Source organism: Alligator sinensis, unplaced genomic scaffold (genome assembly GCF_000455745.1).
Source record: "Alligator sinensis unplaced genomic scaffold, ASM45574v1 scaffold21_1, whole genome shotgun sequence".
Taxonomy (NCBI): Eukaryota; Metazoa; Chordata; order Crocodylia; family Alligatoridae; genus Alligator; species Alligator sinensis.
In genome coordinates, this window is record NW_005842445.1 from 696340 (window position 1) to 715162 (window position 18823).

The window sequence follows — 18823 nt, forward strand, 5'->3', positions numbered from 1 at the left end:
AGGGCAGCCTCACTGCCATGTTTCTGGGTTTGGCACTTGCAAGCAGGAGCAGGTGAGTGGGGTATGTTCAGGAGCAACCCCTCTGGAACACATCAAGGATATGGCTACAACTTGCCCTCAATGTTTCCCAACCATCACTCACCCTTATCATCAAACTTGTAATTAAAAGGTGGGGTGGAGGCAGTGGAATCAACAGAGCAGCTACAGACTTAGGTTGGGAATCACTGCAGTCAATGGTGACTCAGGCCTTGACCCCAAGCCCATTGAAGCAAATAGAAACCTTTCCATTTTCTGCAATGGGCACTGGAGCAAGCGCTTTGGAACTGATGAGACTGAAACAATTCCTTTCTGACAGAATGTCAGGCAGGGACCAGAATAGCATAAAGACCACGTTATTCATTGCCCATCAGTGCTGAGGTATCTTAGTAGACTACAGGTAGGGCACAAAATTAACAGAACTGTCAGAGCACGGGTTCATCGCTGGATAAGCTCCTGCATATATTTACTATCTGAGGCCAAAGAGAGAGAAAATGCACGTTGATAATAGATGGAAGTATGCAGAAGAGGAAAATTGAAAAATTAGCTGAAGTCTAAAGCCTTTACCATGCTATTACTGTAATTAGCTTCACAGGAGCAACTGGAGGTCAGAATCCACTGGACACTGTCAGTCCCTGCCCCAATGAGTGTGCAGTCTCTCAAGATGAAACACAAAAGAGCTATCCCCATTTTGCTTGGATTGCCCCAATGTCACACAGAAGATCTGTGCTAGAAGATGAATTTGAACCAAGTGTTCCCACATTTTAGTTCTATGACCCAAGGCTGTCCTTCCATTTGCTTTCATGGAACAGCTCTAGCCAGGAGCTAAGGCAGTTGTATGTTATCAAAGCTCTGATGTTCAATTGGACATTGAATCTGGAGCAAAAGTACATTGGTTATGAAATCAGGACTCAGGATATAATATTTAGACCCAGGACTCTAGGGTTGAACCTCAAGGGTCCATCCCTCTGCACAGATGCAAAATATGTTATCCCTATGCTGTTCCAGCCAGATACCTGTCCAGCCTCCTGAAAACTTCCAATGAAGGGGATTCTACAGCATCTCGCAGACAGCTTGTTCCATCATCCCACTGTTTTAGGAAGTTCTGCCTGGGGTTTGATCTTAGCTTGCTTTGCAGACATTTGAACCCATTCATTTAAGCTAATAGTTTAAACCCCTTGGGAAAGATACTGTGACTCTTGATCTTTTTGGATTTCCCAGTCATCCCACGATCTCACCCCTTCCAGCCAGATGCAGTTGCTTTTTAGGATCATAAGAAAGTAGGGCTGGAAGGGACTTCATGAGGTTATCTAATTCAGCCCTCTGCTCAAGGCAGGATTGTTCCTGGCTAAACCACCCCAACAAAGTGTCCAGCTAACCTGTTCTTGAAAATTTCCAGGGACAGAAATTCCACAACTTCTCTGGGCAGCCTGTTACAGTGTTTAACCATCCTCATAGTCAGAAAGTTCCTCTTAATCTCCAATTTAAATTTACCCTGCTGCAGCTTAAGGCCACTGCTCCTAGTCCTGTCCCCTACAGTCACAAAGTCCAGTCTATATCCATCCTTTCTATAATTGCCTTTCAGGTATTTGAAGATGGTTAGCAGATCCCCCTCAGTCTTCTCTTCCCCCAACTAAATAACAGTAGTTCTTTCAGCCTTCTACCTTAAATCATGCTTCCCAGGCCTCTAATAATTTTTGTTGCTCTCTGCTGGACTCTTTCCAATCTGTACACATCTTTCCTGAAGTTTGGGGCCCAAAACTGGACACAGTACTCCAGGTAAGGCCTCACCAATGCTAAATAGAGCAAAAAGATCACTTCCCTTGATTTGCAAGTGACATTCCTGTTAATACAGCCTGGTATGCTGTTGGCTTTTTTTGCAACAAGAGCACGCTGTTGGCTCATATTCAGCTTATGGTCCACTATAACCCCCAGGTCCTTCTCTGCAGCCTAGCCAGTCATCTCCCAGTCTGCATTTGTGCAAGCAGTTATTCCATGCCGAGGGAAGGACTTTGCACTTGCAGAACAAAAAGGTGAAATATGAGACAAATTCAGAATTTAAGTGGAATTAATGTGCCAAGATTTCAGGGCAGCTCCTGGGCAGGGAGGGGTAGAATAATTATTTTTAAATATATCATTTAGTTTTATGGGCTGCAATGGCATTACACTGATTCACACCAGCTGAAGCTCTGGCCTGATAACTCTCTAGCATACTGCTCAGAAAACAAGTGCTGCTATTGAAGCAGGGCTGAGATAGGTCAATGGGCCTTGTTTATTGCCTGGTACATCTCACCACAACAGAGATGAGAATGAGTGACTCTTTTATGCAAACAGATGTGATGAAAAAAGTGAACAAATATGTTAATTGACAAACATTTCTGTTAATTATGGTAATGCTGCTGCTGTGCGGGGTCCTGAAATAATCACGTGCACTTCTGTTCTCAGCTCTTGTGAATGCTTCAAGGCTTTTTTGACTTTCCAGGATACTTGCAGCCAGCCTGGGTGCCAGGACTTTGTAAGACTGACTGAGGCTTCCACCTCCCTCCACTGCCCCCAAGTAGAAGGGGCCTGACCTCAAAGAACTTGTTAAATCAACTAGGAGTCAGAGTACATCACATGTACTGGCTATAATGTCAACACTGAGTCATAAAAGCACAGCAGGCAGGAAGGTGGGGCTTGGGCTTGGGCTTAACCTGTTAGACTAGGGGCATCTATATATGTGCTCTGGTGTTGAGAGGGGCTCTGAGAGCCGCTCGAATTAAAGCACCCTCAGGATCACATGTATTCAGCTCCTGCACTTCAAAATGGCGGCAGTGGCACTCAAACTAAAGCTTGTTCAACAAGTTTTAGTTAAAGCACCCCCATTGCCATTTTGAAATGTGGAGCCCCTGAATGCATGTAATGCAGAATGTGGCAGGGCATTGTTGGTGCCTGCCACTTTAAGGGCTGAGCCAAGCAGCCTGCAGGTGCTTGATTGTGGTGGCCATTTTAGATCTCTGGCTGCCCATATAAACAGGGCAGTTCCCTGCTGAGAGGTGAGGTAGAAGCATTGTATGGCTGTTTGGAACATCCTAGAAATAAGGGCAGGTGCTTAAGGGTGTGGTTTGGAGGCTTGTGGTTTTGGGCATAACCAAAGCTGCACCCTGCTGGAAGTGGGTGGTCTGGTGGGACTCCCAGTGGTACGGGAGTTCCCAGGAAATACCAGGCCAGTTACCACCCTGGTGAAAGGTGGGTTGGGACACCTTAACCCCTAGCCCCAACATCACTGTAAGTATAAGAGGGCCAAGCACAGCTATGGCCACCTGAGCCCCGACTGGGGAGGGAAGCCCTGTGGCCCTGGGGAGGGGGTGGAGATGAGGATCCCTGATGAGGAGGAAGCCAGAGGGCTGGGAGTCTGGTGTGTGTGTGAGTTTGCATAGAGTTGCCCTGGAAGGGGCCAAGACCATCTTGGACCTGGTCAGGTAATTGGCAGGCCACTAACTTGCTGAGGGTTGTGGGAGAGACCCAAAAGATGGTACATCTGCTACCCAAGGTATGAGCTGGAAAAGCCTATGGCTGAAGGGGCCTGCTCTGGGAGGGAGCAAGGTGGTATAAGTTGCTGATGTGTGGAAAAGCCCTGTGACTTCCTAGTGAAAGGAGGGTGGTATGAATGTGTGTGTCTGAGGCCTGACAATGAGGGCCAAGCTTGGTCTGGCTGTAAGCGGGAGTGTTGTCAGCTGGATGCCATCTGTGAGGCTTGGGCTCTGGTGTAGGGGAGGAATGGAGCTGCAGATAGCACCCCCTGGCATCGTGGCAAGAATGGGCAGCCTCCTGCCTTATTGAAACCAATTAAGAAACAAGGCAAGGCAGGTGGGTGGCCCAGAATAGACAGGTGGCAAACAGGCCCTGAGAGCCCCCTGTTACACAGGCTGCTGGAGAATGCTAATTAGCATGTTTCAGCAGACCACCCCGCTGCAAGAGCTGGAGCTGCAGGCTCAGGCTTATGGAGCAGAACCGCACAGATAAGATGGGCTCCACTCCCTCCCTCTGCACAGCGCTGGCCGGAGTCGTGCCAGCACTGGGCCCAAGTGCCATGATGTCCCTACCTGCTGCTGCTGTCAGGGAATACACTCTTCTTGGTGGCAGATGACAGAACAAGGAGCAATGGTCTCAAGTTACAGCAAGGGAAGTTTAGGTTGGATATTAAGGGAAAAACTCTCACTAGGAAGGTGGTGAAGTATTGGAACAGGTTACCTAGAGGTGGTAGAATCTCTATCCCTGGAGGTTCTTAAGGCCTATCTTGTAGGGTTGTGCAAAATTTATCTGGGTGTTTCATTTCAATGATGTTTCAACTTTTTTTTTTTTTTTTTTTTTTTCAAGCTCAAAACTGTGAAATTGAAATGAAACAAAAGGCTTTGAAATGCCCTCGTCTAATTTTGAGGCTAGTCAAAACATTTTGAAAGTTTTGAGTTTCAAAGCTGGGCTTGCTTGCAGTCAAAGAGAAACTGAGGAGATGGAGGGTGAAGAAGGGGGAAGGACTGCTCTGATATTGACATGTGTAGCTGGTCAGTGACTCTGATCTTTCCCTGAGGTCCCTTCCAATCCCAGTGCTCTGGGGGAGGGATGGAAAACAGCATAAAAAGCATTGCTTGAATTGAGCTTTCTCTGTGCCTTCACACTTACAAGTGACACGTTTTGCTCTGAACAGTTTGTGGTGTAGCTTCCCAGAAAGCTCTGCACCCATCTCCTTGATACTTGACAGGATTTGTGGTCTCAGCAGGGGCTGCCCTCCCTGCTATTTTCATTCAAATCCGGCAAGAAATGATAAAGTTATAGGCATTTTCATGATTCCCCATTATAGCCTATGGACAAAATGTCAAAATATGTTGAAACAGTTTTGACGGAACAGAACAGTGCTTCGAAACAAAACGCTGTCCCTTTGAAACAGTGACATGGAAGTCAAAATGAAACGGTGCTGTTTTGCATAGCCCTACTATCTTGACAGCCCTAGCTGGAATGATCTAGTTGGAGATGGTCCTGCTTTGAGCAGGGGGTTGGACTAGATGACCTCCTGAGGTCCCTTCCAACCCTAACTTTCTATGATTCTATGACTTGATTAATTGAGTCTGCTCCATTGTGTGCTAATTGGCATGCATCAGAGCAGAAGTCCATCACCTCTATAGGTGCCCTAGAGTGCTGGTGACCTATGCTTAAGTGCTGCTATCGCCTTCCCTCGAGTCCTACAGCAATTTTGGAACATGGGGCTCCAAGGGGTCTCTTGGGCCATAAAGTCCAATCTTGAAGTCCTAGTTCAAGTATGAGTTACTTTAGAATGAACCCACAAAGGGACTTAGGTGCCTATGTTTACCATATTTACCTGCGTACCACATGAATTCTTTCCTCAAAATCAGCCCTCCAAAACTGGGGTTTGTGTCTTAAGGGAAGCTGGGTTGTTGGGTTTTTTTGTGTGTGGTTGGTTTTTTGTTTTTGTTTTGTTGTTTTTGTTTGTTGTTCTTCTTTAGAATAGAAGCAAGCAGATGCTGTGCTCTAATGGATGCCAAAATGGTTTCTGCTTCTCTCTGGCCTCAGCAAGCATAAGGGGTAGAGTCTATTCTTTACTCTCAGTTCACTAAGGAACTTGCAGTAAGTATTGGCTGAGTGTTGCTTCCCTGAACCAGCTCAGTTCCTGCTTCAGGCATAAGTGAGCCGCTGCATGCAGTCAGCAGTATGTGGATGGAACTTGTGGAAAGAAGCCATGGTTTTGCTACTGCCCTTGCAAGGGTCCAGGGCCTAGCCTGCTATACCAAGAAGTTCCTGATGCCTTACCCAGACTATTTCTTGGGATGCCATACTTCTTGGACATGCTGGGTTTCCAAGAGGACTGACTCTGTCATACAGCCATGACTCCAGAAAACTTTTTGCTACATTCTGCCTTCTAAAAACAAGGTGCAATCTTATTTGGAGGTGTGTGGTATATGCAAAAATACAGTATAATTTGGGACCTCAAAGCCCTGCACAGCTGGTACCTACATTCCTGCCAGTGGAGGCCCCTGCATCTCCACTACTGGGCATGTGCACAGACCTCTAAACCCAGCATTGCTGACAGGGTTGGCAGGTTAGATATTCTCCCCATCTTGTCTGTGGAGCCTGCTCTATGCCCATCCTAAAAACATACCACATTGGCAAGGAGGAGATGATACTGCCAGGCCCCTGCCTCCTATTCAATTGCTTAGTGGTCAGAGCAGCCACCTGGGAGAGATGGACTCGCCCATGGCCTCAGCCTGCTTTGGAGCATGGATCCGAACCGAGTATTTGCCCCTCTGAGGCCTTCTAAGCCAACGCTCTGCCTGTCTCTCCTGTTACTATTTTTCCATGTATAACATCCTAGAGACTTATTAGAGCAGACACAAAAACCTGCTTGTCCAGCCGAGTGCTCTCACAAGCAGGGTCCTAGCATCATTCTTCTTCTCTGACCAAGTGAACATTGAAGTAGTTTATGCACATGCAACAGATTCAACAGGAGAGACTTTGAGGTTGGGGGGCGGGGGTAGGGGGATGATGGCTTCAGAGTATCCACTAATCTAGGGACTTGGTATACATGTCAGGAGATGTGAGACTTGGGCTCAACTCTGCTTCCATCTCGGGCAGAGAAGGAATTTGAACCTTACCTACTTAGCCCACTAGTTCAAGCAATTGGCTAAGGCACAATTGGTATCAGCCCTGCTTCTTCCCAGTAGCTGGGCTCTGTTCAAAAAAAGTGCTGGGAGACCTAGTAAGTCATGTTAGGTTGATGTCAGTTAGAAGGCAGGGAAAATTTGCACCTTATCTATCAAAGTAGATAGATGCACCTAACTCCAGGAGAGATGTCATGGCTTTCTCTTTCAGAATTGACCCTAAATCTTTGTGTCTCAGTTCCTTGCCTGTAAAAGGGGGCTTCTGATTTGGCCTGGTTTGAAACTGAGCTCTTTGGAGCAAAGACTGTCAAAAGCAACACTGCAGTGCAGCCCCCTGTTAGATATTGGGTAGCAGCAGCAAACAATGGCAGAAGGGGAAGGCAACCACAATCAGCTGCATCTAGAGATGGGATTTTAAGCAGGTAGGCTGCATCCTGCTGGAGTTTTGCCTGGTGTTCTTTGATCTGTAAATAAAATGCTATGGGATCTTCAGCAGCAACCAGGCCCTCTGAGATGTACTTCATGGACAAGAAAGTGCTGCCAGCATCAAGGTCCTCGCTCGGAGAGCACTAAAGTATGGGCCCAGCACTGACACAGTCTCTCCACAGAGCCACCACTCAATCCACCCCTTGCAATAGCACTGGAAAGTCTACTCCTATCTTTGCTTGGCTTTTCATCTCTGGTGAGACCAGCCCAGCTCCTGGCCTGGTTCTAAATCAGAACCTCCCATTGGTCTCTGATCCTGTGATGTTAACATTCTCTAGACTTTTCCTAGACCCTTTACCCTTCTTATCGCTATTTCCTTTCTTCCGCAGGCCATATCTCTGGGGTAGCTCTGAGCAATCACAGCCTGGCTACTCTTCCAAGATTGAATTTCCGTGCTGTCAGAATGCAGCACTCTGCCTTGATTGCGCTAATTATTTTTGGCACATTAGTTTCTATTAACTTGCAGGGTATTTAAATAGAAGCCAGCTCCTCCATCATCTGGGCTGACACTGCCTACAGAGTGCACAGCCAATCTCTGGGGCAGGCTGCAACAGCAAGGTGAGGCTGTTTTCATGGCTGTAATACTGCTGGCCTTCTGGCTACAAGTCCTTAGCATCTGTCAGTCCACATATCCCCATGACCTCAATGGAGCTAGCTGACTTGCATCAATTCTGGGAGACACTGCAGTGATAGAGGAAGCCTTTCATAACCCTTTGTGGTTCATAACTGATTTACTCCATACAACCTTCCCTCAGTTTTAAAAATCCCAGATTTATCCTTCCCCACTCCTGCCCAGAAGGAAACAGAGCCTTCCTGCTGGGCCTACCTAACCCCTTCCCTGCCCTGGTGGTGCATACAGCCTGCCTATCCCACCATCTGTTCTCTCTAGGGATTTGTTTGGATTGAATTTTCATTAGGGTTTTCGCTTTCTTTATGGATTCTGATGCACAAATCCTACGGTAGAGTTGATGCTTATCCTTCTCCATCTCCAGACATATTCCCAGTAATGGCAGCTTTTCTTCGCAGCTGGGCAAAATTAATGTCTGCCCTGGGGAAAATGCACTTTTAACACCATGCCCAAGGCACCGTGACTGCAGAATGTGACTTAATAGGATTCAAGGAAGGGATTGGACATGTGGATATCAAGAATGTTGTTAACTATAACAAGGAAAAACCAAACAAGAGTCCTCCCACACCAAACAGTTAGTCTGACTGGTATAGATAAGGCATGCCCACTTCTGTAGCTAATGGCACACAAGAGAATGATGTGGCCAGCATCACACCCAGCTACCCTTAACTGCCAGGTAGAATGACAGCATGCCCATTTAGAGCTGGGTTGATTAGGACTAGGCACTTCAGCACAAGCGCAGAACAAACCTTGCTTCACTGCCTTTTGAAGTGCTAGCAAGAGAGATTAACTGTTCTGCTACCACACCAATTTGCAGTTACACTAGTAAATCTTAAAGCAATGGCCAAGAAGCTTGTAAGACTTAAACCTCTGGCAACTGATGATCATCAAAGCATATTACCCTATTGGGCAGCAGTAGCCCTTAAAAACCCCTGGTATGGATCAGCATTTCATAACATTGTGCTTAGCACTGTATCAACACAGACACAAAAGACAGCACCTAGCCCAAGCAGCCATGTATAAGACCTTTCCAGTGTCATTCTGGGGCGGTCTCTATATACCTAGTCTTACTGTGACAGTTACATTAGCCACAGAGTAGATAGAATAGGGATAGTCTGCATGAGGGTTCACGTTAAAATTTGTGCTTCTCCAAACTTCTGAGCTGGAAGGGCCTCCATAGCTTCCCTCCAGCCTTACTGCTGACAGGGTAAATTAGGTGGTGAGCTGACCTTTCTCTGGTCCTGCAGTCAGAGGACAAAAGCCCCTCCATTCTCAATCTGTGCTGACTGCAAGGCAAAAGTTGATCCAGGCTGGCTCAGCTGTGGACTTGCAAAGTTTGTTCATGTTCTTGTACGGCAAAAGAGGTGTTCTGTGGTTGGAAAAACAGAACTGCCCAACTAGAAAAATGGCCTTGATCTGTGGATTCATGCTGCTTGCAAGCTTAACCAAACAAAAAGAGTGAAAGATGGGTATTGTGAATATTTTTCTGTGGTAAGAGTAGTTCTGGAAGTTCACAACCAGGATCCTGGACTGTGCAGGCTTAAGAACTAGCAGTAACCAAGCAACAGGTTGCCAGCAGGTGAGGGTGACCTGGGAAGGGCTTCTCTAAGTGATGGTGGGAAGAGCAGTGTGGTAGCTTCTGTGAAAGGCAGAAAAGGCTTTGGAGTGGCACACAGCTTGTTCATTAGGAAACACAGACTACTAGATGGAATGCCACAAATCAAAGATCCAAGCTAGCACACGTGAAACTGATGCAGCTGATGGGAAAAGGTGAGATTTCAATCCCACAACAAGTTCTGTGGGGACTGATCTTTGCATCTCCAGCAAATTCTGAGTGTGGTGCATGGGTAGAGGGGTTTGCTGAGCCAGGGTCATGTACATGGAATGGAGACCTGCCTGCCAGGACAGAATCCTAAGTGAGTGACTACTGACTAGCAATGTTAATGTGCTTCACCTGCGGTGGTTCTGCTACTGGGGCACTGACCCACTGAAACCTAAACATGAGAACCTGCTTCCTTTCCTCTGAGCTATAAGTCCATCACAGTTCAATACAGTGGGGGCGGGTTCAACTTTTTGGGCAGGCATGACACAAATTAGCCCTGCACCCTCCCCAAGTGCCACTCTGATTGCCTTTCTCTACCCGATCTGCTACTCTGCTTTCTGCATCCTGCCCTGTTTGACCTGCTGCTTTGCTTTCTGCACTCTGCCATATCTGCTGCTGTGCTGCCTGTCCCTTCCCCAATCTTCTGTGCAATATACAAAGGCTGCCAATGACATTTATGACACACGTGCCAAAGGTTGGCCACCCCTGGTTTAATGCATCCCTTGTCCAAACACAGGATTCATAGGAGGTAAAGACAGATGTCCCACCAATTCTCAAGCTGCACCTGAAAGACCAGACCCCCTTGAACTAAGTCTCCTAGCAGCACTTTGGAGAGGTCCTTTTAATGAATGAGCATGTGAGCAGTTGAAATTTCACCCCACCTAAAATGTTGATCTGGGTGTCACTCTTGGGAGTGAACTCAACACACACCCCCTTCTCATACAAGCAGCTATGAAATCCTCATTGCAGCATAGTCATTGACCACACAGTTCAAGCTGCCAGCTCAAAGAGGCCACTGTTGGTTCACAAACAGCTGCGCTGGCAGAGGCTGTGAGTGTATGCTTGCAACTGAGACGCAATTCAGAGGCCACATCTGGTAGGAAAGGAAGGAATAGCACTAGGTGAGCTACAAGGACAAACAAGGCATTACGAAATGATGAGATTAAAGCAAATGACATGTGATAGGTTTGGGCCGCCGGTCTCCAGAAAGCAAGACCTTGGTGAGCACGTGGTGTTTGGAACAGGTACATTTCCGGGTCTCTCCACTTGTTTCATCTCTTTCCCAAGATCACCTACACCACATGGTTTTTAGGCACCTCTCAACAGCTTCCAAGGTACTCCAGAGAGCACTGTTGAGAAGTATGCCTCACCCGCCCCTCTTGCTGTGCATGTTCCAAGCTCAGAAGTGAGCTTGGGGAGGCATCCTGATGGCATCCTCTGCCACTGCCCTGGAGCTTCCTGGGTCTGGCATGCTTGACAGAAGCAGTGTAGGGGCACCTTTAATATCTCCTTGGTGCAGGTGGGCAGGCCTTGCTTCTGAAAAAGTAGTCCTGCTATTACATCGAGCTTCATTGGGGTGCAGTTTTGGCCAGTCATGCCCAGCTGTGGGGGTTTGTCCTCATGACATTCCCAGTTAAGTATTTGCACCCAGACTGGTTTACATAATGTGTTTGCTGGGATTTGTATTTAGCTATGCAAAAAAAAATGGCAAACATCTGTGTGCACCTGCATGGAACAACATTTTGCTCAGCATGGAAGCACATGTGGGGCAGGGACCCATTTTTTCTGCTAAGGTTATAAAGCACTTACCATACTTTTGTAGCTAATTAATGAGCTAACTAACCAAATATTGTAAGTTACTGGAAATTTTAATAAGTAAACAAACCTAGATTTGAACATGTAAACCTAATTACATAAAGGCAACTGCTCTACCTGCAAGGCTACAGCAGATGAGGACTTGAGTAATACCATATATTCTACCTGACCTCTCTAGTTTGTCCCATTTGAGCTCCTCTAGCCACCTGGCTCCCTCCAACTTATAAAAGGAGGAGCTTGAGCTTTTTTTCCCCCCACTTTTACTCTTTTGCTGCCTTTCTGGCAGTTTCTTTTTGTCCATCTTCTGGTGTGTTTTGACAGGTGCTTTTATTGTTTGAGATTTGATTAAACAGCTCTTTTGCTGGGACAGTGGAAATGCCTAGTCTGTGTGGCAGCTGAGCATGGTGTGGAGTGTCATGAGAAAAAGTTAGGAGGGTTTATAAGCATAGCCCGTGTACTGGATAGCTTGTGGCTTGGGTGTGTTTGTGCCTGTGGATCTTAATGAGATTATTGATTTCAGCCTCTGTGGCTTGTCCTGTTTCTCTTCCTCTTCAGAAAACATGCCTTGTCTGTTGTGTTGTGACCGTCCTGGGCAGTAGCCATGGGTCATGTCATGTCTCCTCTGATGGCAAAGTCTAGGGAAGGTTTTGGGGGAGGAAAAACCCATGCCTTTCCCATTTCAAATGTTCCTCTCTCTCTCCCTCTGTGCTTGAAGGGCCATCAAGGAAGTTGACTCCTTCCTCAAGAAAGTTGATGGGGATGTAGTGGAAGAGTAGACCCTTCTCTGGTATCCCAATTCTGCAGGCCCCACATGTCTTTGTGAGGTGGAGAAGGGTCTCCAGTGAGTGGGTGGGTCATGCAGCTTGTCACTACAGTGGCTTTTCAATGGAGTAGCTGCTGGGTGTTAAGAATAGCTTGCTCCACCGCCCTGCTGGCACAGGCTGCCAGTGGGGTCCAGGGCAAGTGAGGATGAAGCTATAGCAATGCCACTCTTTCACCTAATGGGCTAGGGGCACAACCCCATCCTATTTAGTGCTAAACTGTGTCCTTGCTTCAGCACTTAGCTAGTGCTCAGGCTCTGAGGAACGGAGGTTCTGGTGACTCAAGCAGGCTAATGGAGTCCATGAGTACCTTCATGCCCTCTTGCCCCTGGGACACGGCAGCTCCTCCCTCTCTGTTCTCACCCCAGGGCTTCTAGTGAGTCAACTTCCACTCCACACGAGTCCCAGAGCCGCCTGCCCCTTGCGTACTACAATGAGGATGCTGGCTGAGACTCTCCAAGGTATTGCTAATTTGAAACGAAGAAACAAACACCTTTCTCGCTCCCCTACTTCCCCAGTACTCACCAGAATTACCACCTCTTCCTCTTGTGGCCCACGGGCCCCATGGCAGGTGCCTCAGCTGCTCACATTGAAGATCTGTTTCCCTTTTATGCCACAATTTGTTTTCCTGTTGAGATAACCAAGGTTGCTCTGGTTTTTGTGGATATGCTGATATCAGGCCTGATCTTCCAGGTGCCCTGAAGGTCAGGAAGTCAAGACTGAGCCCTCAAAACTTCCACAGCTGTGGCCAAATTTCCAAGGAGCTCCTTCCCTGAGTCCCCTTCTCCGTGCATGCTCCTGGATACTGAGCACTCTGACACCGGCTGCTGATCAAGGGGCTGCAACTGGAGCTGAGCTCCCTTGAAAACCTGGCCCTGACTACAGATATGAGCCCTTTCCTTTCTAAAATGCTAGGACCCAGCTACCTGCGCTGAAGTCATTAGATGCATGAGATGCTCCGTATCTCTCGAATCAGGCCTATGAACGCTATGGGCTAAAACCTTTTGGTGACTTTAGAATATCCCTCTTCTGTGGGTAGGGCTGTGGCATGACATGCATTGTTTCTCCCTGAGCTGCATTTGTGTGCTAGATTTGTTTTTTTGCTGCTCTGTAAAATATTTATGGCTGCGTGGTTGTAGCTGACAAGCGTGAGTACTGGAGCCTGCAGGCATTTTTCCTGCCAAAATCTCCAGTTGGCTTTGATCAGGACTTTCTGAATGGGAAAACGTGAAGAGTTCAGCACCTTGCAGGGCAGATAATGTATTTGGCACAGTGGGCATTGTCCTGAAAAAAAAGAGGAATGATGTCACAGTGCAAGAAGGTTCCAGAAGCTCGTGATTCTTGGTGTCAGCGGGGGAGCAGGTCTCCAAACCAAGTCACAGTGGCAAGGGAGCTGTAAGCCCCATGTCTGAGTGTCATGCTGCTTGCAGACCTAGGATAGACTCAGTCTTCTTGACCCTTCTCGGTCAAAGTCTGTGAGAAGGTGCAGGCGTGTCCTCCATCTCTTTGACCTGTATCAGCAAGGATCTCTGCCATCCTGTTTCTGCCGAGAGTTTATCTCCATCATCCCAGATGGCTGAGGTGAGCATATGAGGAGCTGACGGACAGGCAAGGAAAGACAAGTGATGTCTGTGCTGTGGAGGAATCGGGAGTTGAGAGCTGTATGTGTTGGGGGAGGACTCTGCTTCTCCCCTCTGCAGGCCCATGCAGTGTCATTAGACACTGACTTCACCTACGCAGGGGAAATCCATGTCTCAGCAGCAGTAGAGGTCCACCAGCAATATCAATTTGGATACATGTTAACCTTGTCTACACTGTTGGTAGCAAGGCACTACTGCATCCTTGCCAGAAAACACCTGCTTGTTTCCCAGCGTAAACCCACCGGAGGCATGAGGCAGCATTGACAATGAAGCCAAACTTCTCCAGCTTTGCAGGTTTCTGTTCTTGGGTGTCATCGTGACAACTTGCATCTGATCGTCAGATCAGCTGCTGAGACAAAGTAGTTAGCACTAAATTCCAGCAAGTAAGAAATCAAGTGAAGAGGAACTGAAACCTCTTTTATGGCATAGAAAATGATATTTATGTGGGAATACAATTGCTGAGTTCAAGTGAGGCCAGTTGCCTGATTTGGGGCATCATCAATATGGAAAAGGGTCAGAATACCATGCAAGAAACACTGGATGGCCTTGAGTAGTAGAAAGCACATGGTCATGCACTTAGGAACTAATAACAGGAATGGCTGCAACAAGCGGGGAGCTCCACAGTTGGAAATGGCTGAGTGGGGAAGGACTTGAATGTACTAGCTGGTAAGGGGATGGCTGAGCCGCCAGTGTTAGGCAGCCACGAAAAACCAAACATGAGCCCAGGAACATACCAGACAGGGCATTTCCAGTATTAATGCCCTTGTACCCAGATCTGATGAGACTTTGTCTACAGTATTGTGTATACTTCTGGTCAGCTGATGCACTCAGACTAGAGCAAGTGCAGAGAAGGACTCCTAGGATTATTGGGGAAATGGAGAGAAAAACTAGAAGAGATGGGCTTGTTTAGCTTATCAATAGGAAGGCTGAGAGGGGATATCTGTAAATACATCTGGGTTTAAACACCAGGGAAGCAGGAGGGCTCTTTGAGCTGTCGGGTAATGGTGGTACCAGAACAAGTGGGTATAAAACTCAGCAGGACCAACTTTAGGTTGGAAATTAGAAGCAGGTTTCTGAAACTGAGCAGGAACAACTTTAGGTTGGAAATTAGAAGCAGGTTTCTGATCCTCAGAGCAGGGAGGTTCTGAAGCACCCTGCTTGTGGGAGAATTGGGGGCAAAAAATCTGTTTCCACATCAGCACTTAATTGGCTTATGTCAGGGATCAGGTGAGATGGTTTATGATGGCAGAGGACAGGACTACCTGACCTATGAGGTCCCATCAGGTGTGGGGTCTGTGAGGGACCCCCTCCCTCACTGCTGAGGCAGGGCTAAGGTTAGCTCTGTCTCGGACGGCCAGAGCCGACTCGAGTTAAGTTAGAAATTGCTTGTACGTTAGGGCGGGCTGGTGAATGGAGAGGCAGACACAACTTATTGGTTGCAAAAAACTTTACTCATGCCGCTTGCAATCATGACGCAGGTGGTCCGGTTGTCTGAACAACCACACAAGTTGTTCCAGCTGGCGGGGCCCAAGCCAGTCAATCCGTCCGCAATTCAAGCCGGCGGGAAAAGGGGACGTCTGGGGTTGCGCTTGGCAACGGGAAGAAAGATCGATAGGTGATCAGTCTATCGATCAGCTAGCCGCAAGTCAGATCTCTTTAGAGGCACTCTGCAGCGTGCTCAAAGTTCTTCGACTTGGGCGGAAGTCGCGTGGAATTTTAAACGGCCAGCGAGCCAATTACTAGCCGCCACGTGTGAATAATTTAGCACTGGCCAATAGCGGGACACAAATTTGCATTTGAATAGCGGGAACTCTTTGCACCGTGCATTTCTGTGCTGCAAAGAAGAAATGCACCCTGCAAAGAAGGCTGCAATTTGGCGGGAACTCTCTTGCACCGAGGTTTCTCTGTGCAGCAAAACCCTCGCTGTGCAAGAGGCTCTCATGTGGCAAGAAAATCCCATTGTGCCGAGGCACCAAAAATCACTGGGTTGTGACAAGCTCCAGGCTTCCAAATGAAAGCTACCCCTCTTGGCTATGTATGAGTTACTTCTAAACCTCCAAACTCACATTTGCTGTTCTTAATTTCTGACATCAATCATCAACAGCAAATATGATGGGCTGGGGGAGATGCTGAGCTGGTGTGCTTTGAGATTAAAAGGAGAGACATTTGGCTAGGAGTAAATGGGCTACATGGGTGGTTCTTGTCTTCCAAGATGACCCTGAGAATTGCAATCTCAGTGTAGGCCATTTATGGATTCATATTCACCTGACTTTTCCTCTTTCTGCTGCTGTTCCAGATGATGGCTATCAGAACCCAAAAGTTCAATGTGTTTGTATCCGAGCCAATGGGTGACAAGGATATTACAAAAGTAGATGGGATTAATGATGATCTCGGAATGAAATTAGCTGCAAAAGGCTTTAACAAGGTAATCTCCCTTCTTCCTTACCAGGCTCCTTTTTTTTTTCCATTTTTTTTTTTTATACTCAGTGAGTACCATGGGATTATTTCATTAAAGAGGTGTTGTCTGTAACTTGTGATCTAGCATCTCCTGCTTAGAGTATTTCAGCACAATATATTAATCTGAAATGTGGAGTGCAGTTCCACTGAATTATTCAAAGGAATTGATGCCAAATGTTACACAAAGGGACAAAGTCAAATACCTTGGGAAATTGATGCAGTTTGACAGTTACTCCATCTTCAAGTTCTACCCAGTAATATTCCAACCATGCCTTTTGGGCGTTTTCAACCACTTGTCATTATTGTTGCAGAATTTGTTTGTTCAAAGGCCAAAAGGACTTCCCATGGGGGAGAAGGAGGTGGTTTGGAAGCTGTATTTATGGAATTGAAAATTCACAGCCTACAGTTGTTGTGATGAGGCTGGTAGCAGCTACAGTAAAGAGAGTTAAGCTACTAAGGTTACAGGACCAGCTTGGGAAATTCCACTGATGGATAAGCTGGACCCTGTGAGGCAGCATAGGCTTTTACTGTCCTACTCCCTATCCTTGGATGCCCTTTAGCCATCTCCCACATAGAAAACAATTATATCACTCCTACTCCCATTTATCTTGGGTGTTGAAAGGCTGGTCAATAGGAAGAGGCATGGGAAGCTCTCTACCAGGGTTTTAGGAGCAGAGTCATTTCCACCTACCTGTATATGTGATCTCATTTGAGTGGTTAATATGTATGTACCTTGGGCACAACCACATGTGTGGTGAGCTGGGTGGTTAATACAAAATAGACTGTGGTCACAATGTGCAGGCCATGTCTCTTCCTAGTATATGCCGCTACCATGTACCATTCTGAGCTCCTCCTGCTCAGTCTGCACTGAACTGGAGTACCAACGGGCAGGTGGCAGAATCCTTGAAAAAGTCTTTTAGGTGACAATGTCAGTCGAGAGGCAGGTCCGTGTGTAAACACCACAGCTGCAAGTCTCTCACAAACTAGAATTTGAAGCGACAATCCATTCACGACACAGCAAACTGAATGAGGAATTATTTCTAGCTATGACTCATGCCCTGCATAAAGTCACAGCAGAAACTGGCCCAGTGCTTCCTGGAGTATTGCAAGGATGGTGTTAACCTGCAGAAGTTTGGCATCATGAAACAAGCCCCTTTCAAGGGAATCAGGGCATGAAGCTGCATGAAACTTAATAACTTCATGGATGCTTATGGAGCTGGAAAATAAAAGGAGAAGCTTTTGGCACTGTGGAAAGGGAATCTGTTGTCAGCTTGTACCAGAGGAAACTAAACACTTTGACTACTAAGTCTTGGTGATCTTGTTCCTCTTGGTCTACAGATCTCAGCCCCATTTAAAAAATGGACAATGCTCTTTACACAGGCAGTGCCCAGCAAAATAGTTACCCCTTTTGACCTGCACAGTGAGCGGAAATGAAGGGTCTCATGGGCTCTTCTGGTGTAGAGAAGAACTTCACAGTGGAGTTGGGTTCTTTCTGATGCAACCCTGTCTTGTTACAAAGAATATGTGAAGTCCCATTTCCTTGAGCCACAGGAGTAAAAATGCAGATGAGACCTTCCTTGACTGCAGTGAGCACCTCTCAAAGCAGCCAGCTGCTGTGTGTCGTACAGGTTAATTGGGTGCCTGGCTCAGTGGTTAGGATCAGGGGGCAAAAATACTAGCTTGTGCTGTTCGCTTCTTCCTTGCAGGCATACATCCTTCTGGGCCAGTTCCTCCTGTTGAAAAAGGACTCTGCAGTTTTCCAGAGATGGCTGAAAGGGACTTATGGAGCCAGTCCCACTGAGGCTCAGCAGTGTGCTTCCTGCCTGTTGGAGTGGTGCTGTTCCTTCCTGTAAAGACCTGCCCACTAAGCTTTGATGGTACACTTAGCAGGACTCTTCCAAGGACTGAAATAAAGCAGCTCCTGAATGAATTGTACAGCCCAAATGGCTTATATTTGGATAGTTGCTGCTGTCCCCAATCCTGTAAATGCTTGTGTGCAGGGACTGAGCTTGTTCTTGGGCAAAGCAGGTCACGTTCTGCCTTTAGGGAGTTCTGTGAATCCTCACTGTATCTATGACCAGAGTCCTAGCATGGTGCAAATGGGGAAAGCTGGAACTTCCTGATTTTAGGTGAACCGTTAATTAAAATCCTGGTTCAGCAAGGTACATAAGCAGATTCTTAACATGAACTGCAGGACTGGTGCCGCTGCCCTCGGGCATCTAGGCCTCATGCTTTAATTTAGAGAAGTGTTTTAATTCCCTGCAAATCTGGGCTTAAAAGGCAGGATGTTTTTCTGGTTCAAGCACTAGGGTAGGACTCGAGACATGTGGGTTTTGTTCCTAGTTCTGGCAGAGCAGTCCATATCCAGCTGTGGGAAGTTGCTGTAATCTAGAGCAGCATTTCTCAACCCATGGGTCGTGACCCAAAAGTGGGTTGCAAGAATATATGAATGGGCCGTGAACAAACTTTAAAAATGGATCATATTTTGCATACATTTTTGAAAAAATAGATGCTGCTTGTGCTTCCCCATATGTTAATGCTGTGCATACTAATAAACAGGGATCCAGATTTTCCATTTGCCATGGAAAAATGTGAATTTTCTCCTTTAAAGAGCTGCAGTAGAGCTGTGGCCTGATGAACAAGCAGCTGGCAGAGAGAGGAGGCAAGGGCAGTGCAGCTGCCGC

At 47.0% G+C, this 18823-nt stretch overlaps 1 protein-coding gene across 2 annotated transcripts; it reads left to right on the forward strand.

Annotated features, from left to right (window-relative positions):
* The first annotated feature begins 13556 nt into the window (after positions 1–13556).
* On the forward strand, positions 13557–18073 carry BANF2 (barrier to autointegration factor 2). 2 transcript variants are annotated; one of them, XM_006030439.1, is made up of 3 exons: positions 13557–13623; positions 15979–16107; positions 17846–18073. In XM_006030439.1, exons 1-3 carry the CDS (start codon positions 13615–13617, stop codon positions 17990–17992), a joined length of 285 nt encoding a protein of 94 aa, XP_006030501.1. In that variant the 5' UTR covers positions 13557–13614; the 3' UTR covers positions 17993–18073. The 2 variants fall into 2 exon arrangements, with proteins under 2 accessions (XP_006030501.1, XP_006030502.1); XM_006030440.1 differs by lacking the exon at positions 13557–13623 and adding an exon at positions 15814–15858.
* The last annotated feature ends 750 nt before the right edge of the window (positions 18074–18823 follow it).

What these genes read in the sequence shown, in the direction of transcription:
- BANF2 (XM_006030439.1), top strand. An exon ending in CTGCAAAAGGCTTTAACAAG is followed by an intron (nt 16,108 to 17,845) that starts GTAATCTCCCTT and finishes TCTTCCTTGCAG; the next exon opens with GCATACATCCTTCTGGGCCA.